Source organism: Myotis davidii, unplaced genomic scaffold, assembly GCF_000327345.1.
Source record: "Myotis davidii unplaced genomic scaffold, ASM32734v1 scaffold512, whole genome shotgun sequence".
Classification (NCBI taxonomy): domain Eukaryota; kingdom Metazoa; phylum Chordata; class Mammalia; order Chiroptera; family Vespertilionidae; genus Myotis; species Myotis davidii.
In genome coordinates, this window is record NW_006284323.1 from 1,509,453 (window position 1) to 1,519,844 (window position 10,392).

The 10,392-nt window shown below is 60.1% G+C and overlaps 1 protein-coding gene across 1 annotated transcript in view; it reads right to left on the reverse strand.

The window, feature by feature from the left end:
• PRDM15 (PR domain 15) overlaps positions 1–10,392 on the reverse strand; it is a 52,498-nt gene that overhangs the window by 17,107 nt on the left and 24,999 nt on the right. Inside the window, exons 9-16 of the mRNA XM_015568864.1 lie at positions 10,288–10,382; positions 9,819–9,906; positions 9,106–9,165; positions 5,387–5,554; positions 4,387–4,481; positions 3,245–3,376; positions 1,418–1,552; positions 454–617 (exon numbers count right to left, since the gene is read on the reverse strand). Coding sequence (XP_015424350.1) covers positions 454–617; positions 1,418–1,552; positions 3,245–3,376; positions 4,387–4,481; positions 5,387–5,554; positions 9,106–9,165; positions 9,819–9,906; positions 10,288–10,382 — 937 coding nt within the window. The remainder of the gene's footprint in view (positions 1–453; positions 618–1,417; positions 1,553–3,244; positions 3,377–4,386; positions 4,482–5,386; positions 5,555–9,105; positions 9,166–9,818; positions 9,907–10,287; positions 10,383–10,392) is intronic.

Genomic DNA, 10,392 nt, shown 5'->3' on the forward strand with positions numbered 1-10,392 from the left:
GAAGAGGCACACACCAAGGAGAGGGGCCTGGGGAAGATGCTCTCACAGTCGGAGGCAGCCCTGCGACACCTTCATCTCGGACCTCCGGCCTGTGCACTCTGTTTGGGCGACCGGGCTGGCCACTGCAGCTACTGCAGCCACAACCATCCACCCTCGTTCAGGCTCAGAGCACTGGTTCCGGCTGCAGCCCGACGGGAGCTGGCCTTCAGGGACCCTGATCACTGGGGAAAGGGCTCCTGGTGGCTCCCCAGGCCTGTAATGTGCTGCTCATGCTGAGTCCTGCCAGGGCGTGGGGCCGAGGCAGGACCGGTGGAGGACAGGTACTTCCCCAGGACCCAGTGGGGCTCACAGAGCAGAGGGACTTGCCCCTTCAAGCATCGCTTCTCTGCACCTCCCTCGGGCACCTCCCTCAGGCACCACCCAGCGCTGAGCCCGCAGCCCCGGGAGCCTCACTTCTGCACGTTGGGGTCGGGCAGGTTCTCGCGGTGGATGACCATGTGGGCGTGGTAGGTGGCCTTCAGGGCGAAGCGCCGGTTGCAGGTGCTGCAGCCGTAGCCCTTCTCCTTGTGCACCTCCATGATGTGCTTCAGGTACTCCTTCCCACGGCCGAAGGTGAGCTGCGGACAGGTGCACGCTCACCACTCGCCCAGCTCGGCGCGGCAGCTCAGCACGACTGCCGCGCACCACGGGGCAGGGACGCTGGTGAGAGCCCGTCACCCTGGCAGGTGAGGAGGGCACTCCTAGGGCAGGGGCAGGGGCAGCGCCGGCAAAACTGTGCAGCGGGGGGATGTGAGGAGTGGACCCCAGCTCCTCCCGGGCCTCCGGACTCCCTTCAGGCCCGACTGCCTCCTCTCCACCCACTGACCTCCCTGACCTCACTCACACCCACGGGTCCTGATAGGCGCACGGCAGGTGCCAGGATTGGCACACGGGCTGGTGCTCGCAGAGAACATGGGCACCTGCACTCGACAGGAGCGAACTGGACTTTCCCAGGCAGGGGACCCAGTGCAGGGACCGCCTTCACACAGCACGCTGCTGAGCCCGGGCCCTTTGAGGACAGAACCACCCCCTCTGAGCACGCCCCCCTTCCACGCACGGGGCAGGCTGTGGTGAAGAGCCACTGGTCCGAGGGGGGGAGGGAGGCCCCTCATGCGGCCGACCTCTAGGAAGCCAGTTCCCACCGGGTGAGCCACACAGCCGTAGGCCGGACAGTCGGGAGACTGGTTCCGCGAGGAGGGTCCGTGTGACACAGTGAGACCAGGCATCCTCCCCGAGAACCCAAGTGACCTGGGCAGCCAGCAGGACAGCTGTGTCTGCAAGTGGGCCACCACCTGGGACTCCGCTCACCGAGCCTGGTCCCTTCGGGTCCGCAGCCTGTTTCGAGCCCCCTTCCCCAACGCTCTGAGCGGCCGGTTACCTGGCACCTCTTGCAGCTGTACTTGTGCGGCTCCGAGTCCGCACTCTCGTCAGAATTGTCATCGTTCTCCTCGGAGGAGATCCCGATCTTGCCAATGAACTCTTCCCTTTGGTGGTCATCCATCAGCGCGATGTCCTGAAAGAACCAGAGCCCAGCTTCTAACGCGTGTGGCAAAGCGTTAACCGGCTCCTTATCCACTGCAGCAGGGGGCTCACCCACACGGAGACGCAGCGCCTCTGCGGGGTAGGACGTCCTAGGAGCTCCCGCCTGCTGCGTCCTGCGTGGGCCCCCTGCAGACACCCTCCCTCGGGTCACCTGCACATTCCACTCCCTACGGGAAACCCACCAGGCCCTGCTCACACTCAGATAATTCTGCAATGCGCAGCACCGGCCCGAGGGGTGGGCAGGGAGCAGCAGACTCCCTCCTGCAGGCCTGGTGCTGCCTGACCCTGGGAACACCTAACGTCCCGGCCTCGACGATGGCTTCTGTCAGTGGGGTGGGGTCAGTGGTCTCTAAGGCCTCCTCCTGTGGACGTGACCGGGCCTGCCCCGAAGTTTCTGAAGTTCCATTTACTTTTCTGCAAAAGACTGCAAGGATCACTCCAGCAGTCACTCACAGGCAGAAACACTAGGGATGAGCAGCCTGGGGGGCGAGCCCGGAGCTGAGGGAGCAGCGTAGCAGGAGCCAGCAGCCACCACTGGGAGGGAGGAGAGCTCGCCACGCTGGGTGGTTGGCTCCCTGTCTTAGCAGCTCCTTCCAGCAGCCGCAGAGGGCGCTGCCCCTTTCCCTGCCACTGCTCCCTTCCCTGCCACTGCCCATCCTCAGGCAGAGGCTGCCGGTCGCATGGCGCTGAGGGCCACGTTTCATCAGTGAGCAAACTTGCAACCCAGAGAGGATGGGCTCCTTTGGAGAGCTCGCTCTCCCTCCCTCCGCGCCCTTGGCTGAAGCACAAGGTTTCAACAAGGGCCGCCATTCCGTTTCTTCTACTGTGGACTCTCACATCGACTCAAACTGAACCCCTAGTTTCCATCAACAAAGAAGGGCACCCCTCTTTCAGAGGAGAACTGCCTGAGGAGGACTAGCACCTGCTTACAGACCACAGGCCTGGGCACTCAGACCCGCCGGGCCCGTCACCTGTCGGGTCTAATTTATGCTCAGGGAAACCCACTCTCCATGGCAGGGCTCGGGCCCCGTTTTACAGAGAGAAACGTGGAGGCTCAGGGGTGGCAGAACTGGTACCCGCAGGTCCCGGCTGGGGCATGGCAGGGTCCCGGGAGGTCCAAGCCCTTCTCCCCGAGGCTCTTCGCCCTCCTGGGGCCCTTCCTTCCTCCCCAGCTTGGTCCACATGGCTCTGCACCTGCACTGGGAACCTCCCACACTCGTGCCTCGCCCCCACTTTCTCCAGCATCTTCCCAGGGAAATCCCAACCTGCACCGGGGCTGGGAACTGCCCGTCACTGAGCTGCAGGCAGGCAGGTGACGAGGGTAAGCGCAGCTTCATCAGGGCCTCAGCACCACCTGCTATCCCTTTGTTTTCCCCGGATCTGCACTTCTCCTGCCCCCATGGCCCTGAGTCCTCGCTGCCTCCCCAGCTCCGGCCAACTCCTCACTTTCCTTGAGGCAGGGAGCAGAGGAGCAAACCCCAGCACCCCATCCACCCGCAGGAGGCACCGGACTGGGAGCCCTGTAGCGGGGCTGCCTGAGACCAGCAAACGGTCATGAGGCCGCATCTGACAAGAGGCGTGTGGCCAAGCGGACCAGTGGTCAGACGCTGGCCCGAGGCCCCCATGCCCCGAGTGAGCTACCGGGACAGCGCGCAGCGGGCACCTTGAAGTGGACGTGGATGTGGTCCCTGAGCACGTCCACGCGGAAGAACTTGCGGCCGCAGATCTCGCAGGTGTACTTCTTGTCGCCGTGGGTCAGCAGGTGCTTGTTCATGTTGCTCCTGCAGGAGAACACCTGCGGGCGAAGAGGCAGACATGGAGGTGCCGCTCCCACACCGGCTTCGCGTAAACCGTAACCACAGTTTCCATTTCCTCTCGCAAAGGCAACGCTGGCAGTGCTGCCACTGGCTGTCCCTGCGGCCATCGCTCCCCACTGTCCGGGCCTGGCAGCTGCTCACAGACTGCGTGTGGCTGAGACCCACCCAGCAACTACCCAAGCCCAGGCTGGGGGTTCCGTCCCCCACAACCCCAGCTTGTGGGGGCGAGAAGCCCCCTGGGGAGTCCCCTTGGGCCCCCGCAGCAAGTGCTCTGCATCCGAGAGGGACATGCTCTCTAGCCTGGGCACACAGTGGCCTCTACACAATCTCGTCCTGGGAGGTGAGTCTGAGGAGGGCCAAGGCCTGGAGCTCATTCACGAAGAACACCCGCTTCCGTGACCGCCTGCGTGGCCCCCGCACGGCTGACAGCACCCTGGGGCTCTGGTGGGCAGTGCACTGCTGGACATTTAACGTCAAGCTAAGGAATCGCCCGACACACCCTGAGCGGATCTGCTCATAAGGCTGACGTCACGCTTCGCTCACTCAGGGAACACGCCAGGAACCGCTGTGGCCACACGGTTGTGGGTGCTACACTCAGAGATGCCACAGGGGAGACCAGCACCAGCAGACAGAATTAAACCCCCGGGACCTCCCACTTCCCCGGTGAGCAGCTCCCATCTCTGCCAGAGGACACGTCGCAGAGACGCTGAGAGAGCGTGAGCACGGGCGCACGCAGGTGGAGACGGTAGCCAACGAGGAAAAAGGCTCTGACAGAGCAAACCTCATCCCAGCTCCCTCACTGGAGACCCGGCTCGACAGCAAAAGATCACAATGACAAGGCCACGAGTGAGTGGACACTACAGCTTAGGACACCCTGAGTGTCCATGTCCCCCAGACCTTCCCCCGGACCTGCAGTGGGCAGAGCTCCGACTCGTCACCGCGGGAAGTGGTGAGCTGTGCGTTAGACTGCGGGGCAGCGCGGCGTTACCTTGCCACACACGGGGCATCCCGAAGGCTCCTTCTTGTAGCGGACCAGGCTTTCCCCGCTAGTCTCCAGGTCTTCTCTCTTCACTCGCCTGACGCCTGAAAGGCCCACCGCCCAAGTGAGAGGGTAAATACATGATATTAGTCAGTTCTGCTGCAGCCCAGTGTCATTTCAGAGGACGGGAGACAGCTGCCCACAGTGTGGAGACATAAGAGTAAGTGGGGCATCCCTGGGCAGTGATGTGAGCATCAGCGCTAACCGCTGCTCCTACAGGCTCCCCGGGGAGAGGAGACTGCAGCACCCACGGGTCCGGTGACAGGGTTCTTGCATCTGAAACATCTGGAAATACGAGGGCAGCGAGTGTTTCCCACTTCACAGCGTGGGAGATTATAATGAACGATCTAGAGGTGTCTGTGCCCGATGGAAAGGCTCAGGGAAAGACAGGCTTCTTGGAGACGGCTCTAAGCAGGCAGGCTTTTTATGAAAAAGAGGCTAATACTCATCCTTCAAATTAACCAGTTGAATTAGGGCCAGGGTGCAAGGTCAGCTGATAACAAAATCATTATGGCCTTCAGGCATCGGGGGCCTCTCGGGGCACACAGGTGGAGCCAGGGAAAACCAGTCTGGGGCTCCCCAACGCCTCCGCTGAACATGCTCCATGCACACGGCGGAGAGCTCACCGCGTCAGTTTCACAGTTTTCTTCCTGCTCTCTATCATGGGTAGCATTTTGCCATAATACTCAAAAACTCTTTGAAAAGCTTTTAATGACTGCACAGTATTCAATCCTACAGAGAGCCTGGTTTCCTTAACTCTCCCTCTGAATACTTAGGACATTCCTGACTGTCCCTGTAGTTCCTACCTGACACTACAGATCCCTCCCCACAGCCTGGGCTGAACCCCCAGAGCCTGGGCTGAATCCCCACAGCTCGATGACCCCATCGGGTGGCGGCAGGGACGGGCCCACTCCCCCTCCCTCAGGCCCGCCCCGCGCAGGGCGCTCACCCTCCAGGTGCCGCCGCTGGTGGTCCAGCATGACATCCTTGCGGTAGAACATCTTGCTGCAGACCCCACAGGCAAACCTCTTGTCTCCGTGCTTCTTCTTGTGCTTGGAGAGGTTGCTGTTGGTGGAGAAGAATCTAGAACACATCTCACACTGGAACGTCTTGTCGTCTGTCCGGGAAGCAAGCAGACAGCGGCCTTTAGGTCAACGGCGTGGGACGCGGGCTCCACGGTGCGGCCGCGGGAACGGCAAGGGGCGCAGGCGAGGGGTGGAGATGCGTGAGGCCCACGCGGCCAGGAAGCCGGTCACCTGTGCTACTGTCCAAGCACCGGCTGGAGGGCTGGTTCCCAAGATTTAGCTCGCCTCCTCTCACCACCAGCCCGGCCCGCATCCTCCGCCACTTCCTCTCCCCCATGGCATTCAACGATTCCGCCCAAGGAACCCCAGGACTCCACCGGAACCTGGACAGTCCCCACCCGCTCCCTCTGTGCCACTGCGCTCTCCCTCCAGGCGCCAGGACGTCCCCTGAAGGCCTGCTCTCGGTGAGCACAGACAGCAGGCGTGGGGCACCTGCATGGCGCTAGCACCCCTCCAGCTGTCTGTCTTTCCTGGACGACCTGGACTCCCCCTTTGGCTCAGGGATCTCAGGGCCTCATGCCCAGCACAGGCTCCGACCCTCTGTGTTGTTCTGTGCTCTGCCCCTCACCCCACCCCCATCCAGGGGTCTGTCCTCCACACAAGCCCTGAAGGCAGCCCTCACTGCCCACAGTCCTCCTGGAGCACCAGCCCATGCCGGGTTCCCCTGCAGATGGGCATGACTGAGTGGGTCACAGGGGGCATCCCCCTTCAGAGGGAGGCCTCAGGACACACCGTGTCATCCTTGTTTCTGGGCCTGGGCCCCAGCCCGCTGACCTGCTCCTAGAGTCAGCAAACATTTGCCAAACACACAGATCCCTGATGCTGCACATAGCCTTGCTGTTTCCTACCATGAATCTGATGGTTCTCACTGTGCTGTACATGGAGCCCATGGTGCATTTAAGTACCCCCTGACCCCACACACACCCAGGGTCTCAGACTGAGCCCTGGCAACACGTGGGCCACATCGTCCTCTGTGGGGGCCGACCTGGTGCTGTGGATGTCCTGCAGCACCGCCCCCAACACACACACAGCCAGTGTGACAACCAAAATGTCCAGGCGGGGGTTAGGTGACCCCAATGTGCAGCCCAGGTGCATCTACATGATCCCCTGTACACACATGTATCCAGTATGTGTACTTAGTATGCTTATTTCAGGGGCTATGTAATAGTCCACCTGGTTCCTTTACCACAACTTATTGCATTATTTTTTACTAGAGGCCCAGTGCACAAAATTCGTGCATGGGGGTGGGGGCGTCCCTCAGCCCAGCCTGCAACGACGCCAGCATCCCTCGCCCCGGCCTCCGGCCTGAGCCCCTCCCCTCCCTCAGCGTGGCTGGGGCACGGACGCTGGGCTCATGTCACCGGGGGCCTCTGCTGAATCCCCTGAGCATGGCTTCTTAAGGATGGGACCACCAGACCAAGGGCGTCTGCATCTGCTTTGTGGAGGCCACACTTACTGGGCTGTCCCATCAGATCACAGTGACCCCCACCCACCCCAGGCCTGCAAACCCACCCAGGTGAGCCTCCCTCCTGGGCAGGTGCTAACAGCACAGGTGAGCCACCCTCCTGGGCAGGCACACCACTAGCGTGGAAGGTGCCTATGGCTTTAGCTTTCTCTCTCACAAGTCCCTCCAGCATATGGTGAGAAATCACCTGTAACTACTCCCAACTCATTTGTGGCCTCTGCTCGGGTAGAGGGAGTGAGCAGGACTGTCGGGACGTCCCTCACTCAGGGTGGCTGCCCTGCCCAGGTAGGAGCGGGCAGGGCTTTCGGGATGTCCCTCACTCAGGGTGTGTTTCCTGTGTGGCATTCAGTCACCAGTTTAGGAATGCAGATGGGCATCTGGCTCCAACAATAACTTTCTCCCACCAATAACCCTGGTGCCCTTGAGCTCTACATTTATCTACATATATAAAAGCCTAAGCGACCGAATGACCAAACAACAGGTCAACCGGTTGCTATGATGCACACTGACCGCCAGGGGACAGAGGCTCAATGCAGGAGCTGCCCCCTGGTGGTCAGTGCGCTCCCATAGCTGGCCAACTTCCCGCAGTCCCTCCCCCTGGCCGACCAACCTCCTGCAGCCCTGATCACCAGCCAGGCTGCGGGACCCCACCCGTGCACGAATTTGTGCACCGGGCCTCTAGTGCAGCCGTGGGCAAACTACTGCCCCCAGGCCGGATCCGGCCCGTTTGAAATGAATAAAACTAAAAAAAAAAAAAAAGACTGTACCCTTTTATGTAATGATGTTTACTTTGAATTTATATTAGTTCACACAAACACTCCATCCATGCTTTTGTTCCGGCCCTCCGGTCCAGTTTAAGAACCCATTGTGGCCCTCGAGTCAAAAAGTTTGCCCACTCCTGCTCTAGTGTTTTAATAAAATGCAGCGACTAAGAACAGATGCCTATCAGTTGGGTTCTAGTGAGGTGTGGGTACAGGGTCACCCAGAGATAAGACAGCAGATTTCTAGGGGAGCCAACCTGCATGGGAGCCTTTGCTATTCACTAGCACAGTCTGATGGTCAAGGGCAGTTCAGGGACCACTCAGAAGGGTTACACCAATACCTGTCACACCCAGGGCCAGCCCTGCTGAGTGGAAGGATGAGAAAAACCCAGCAGACTACACGTTTCAAAGCTTCTCCCTCACATTGGACAAATTCTTGGCTTAATGGTCTATGGAAGACACACAATTTCTTTTGTGAATAAATAAAAAAACAGTATGCAAATACTGCATTTTGCAAATGAGCTCATATCCAGGCTTATCCTTTATTTTCCATCCAAAACTTCTACCCTTTGAAAGAGCATCTTGGGAAAAGAGAAGGTGCGTTTCAGCTGCTGCTGTTACTTCCACATGACGAAGGAAAGGTCGCTTTGTCAGAACTTTGACCCATGAGTAGCACCTGGGGCTCTGACTTCTGTTACTTCCTGCTTCACCTTGTCCAGAGAGACAGCTACAGAGGACACCTCCTCTTCCTGGACCCTGAGTCACTCACCAAACACTGCCCAGGTGCCACTCATGCTCCTGGCACCCTGAGAGCCCGCCCCATTCCTGCAGACATGCAGACCTGCCAGTGCCACACGGGCGTCTCCTGACTCGGAACAGCCCAGGCTACGGCCGGCTGCAGCTGGTGCAGCATGGAGACTGCTGGGGGAGCTGCCCCAGACCTAGGGAGCACCTGGGTGCAGGGCTCATGGTGCAGGTGTGCGGCACACAGGAAGTTCGTCCGAAAGCTGCCAAGGCCACTTAAAGCCACAGACTCAGATGCTGCGGGGCAGCTGGAGCTCAGGTGAAACAGGACTCGTCTGCCACTCGGAACAGTCCCGCCATGGGAGCAAGGCGCCATGGGCGAGACATGCCAGCTTCCAGACGGGACCCTCCAACACGACAAACAAACAAACACATGAGCCAAGCAAGGGTTACAGCGGGCGCTTCCGGGCAGGCGCTGGCTGCGGAGGGAGGGGCTGTGGAGACTTAGCTAAGCCGATTAAGGCTCCCGAAGACCCACCTGACCAAGACCCCCACAGAGATACAGTGACGCACACAGAGGGCCAACAGGAAAGGGTCGGTATCAAAGGCTAACCTGGTAGGTCGCTAAGCCGACTGCCACTGGTCCCCCCCTCTCCCGGGTGAGCTAGGGTTCCTGGAGAGAGGGAGAAGGCAAGTCACCCCGCTGCACAGGAGGAGCAGGGGGGACAGGGCGGGGCTTTTTCCAGGGGCTGGGCTCCTAAGCCACTGCCTCCCGCTGTCCACGAGGATGTCTGTAGCACGTGTGCTTGCCAGTTGCCAGTTTGCCAGAGATAGTGCCCAGCATGCTTGCCCAGACCCAGGGAGGCCCCCTCGGCACGGACTCGTGGCAGCATGAGGAAATGAGGTTCCTGTCACTTTTGGAGATTGGTGGACAGAAGTGGACTCAGAACAACATGGTCTGGACACTGGCAGCTCCATGTAGAAGGGAGGCTAATGGTTCCGGAAGCCCCTTCCAACAAGTGAGAGACACACCCCTGCAGGCACCACCCACCACTCTTTCTCACATGGTCCTAGCGCAAACCTGACACCGTGCCCACCACACTAGGCGAGGACGGCATGTGTGGGAACTCAAATGGGGGGCATGTGTAACAGGATGTGGGGACTTAAGTTCCTTTAGACCCGGGATGTCTCCATCCATCTCCAGACCAGCTAATGACTGCTTGGAAGCAAAATGCGTGGTGGGGTTGTTAACCCTACCTTTACCCACTCTGACATTCCCCAGCTCCCACCCCGTCCCCTGGGACTCACGCTGGCCAGCCCGCTCACCTGTCCTGCAGTTGTGAAATTCCAGCGCGCTCTCGATGCGGAAGGTCTTCTCACAGGTGCCACACCGGTACCTGTACTCGCTGTCCACCTGGGCAGAGGGCAGCGCGTCAGTGAGAGGAGGGGCCCAGGGGAGGCTGAAGCAGAACGAGCTCCCTGAGGAAACGTTCTAGCAACTTCCATGTGTGTGTGGTTCACGACGTTTCTGTACTACTCTCCTCAGCTTAGGAACATGAAGAATTTTCACTCTTCCCGCCCCATTGCCCTAGAAAGTGCACCCCATACTCAGGCACCTGCACAGCCCCAAGGGCCACCTGCTCCCGCCGGGCCAGGCCACCTGGATGTCCAGAACCGCCGGGCTCGGCCACTGTGGTTCTCTCCTCTCCCCTGACTCTGACTTCTCTCCCCATCGGACTGTGTGGTCCGTGGCCTGCTTCTCCCGTAGCTGGGAGGACAACGTGGCTGCACCCACCTCGTTCCTGCTGTGCTTGTAGGAGACATGCTGCTTTAGACTCTCCTTCCGGCTGAACAGCTTCGCACACTCCTCACACTTGAACAGCTTGTCACCTACGGAGCC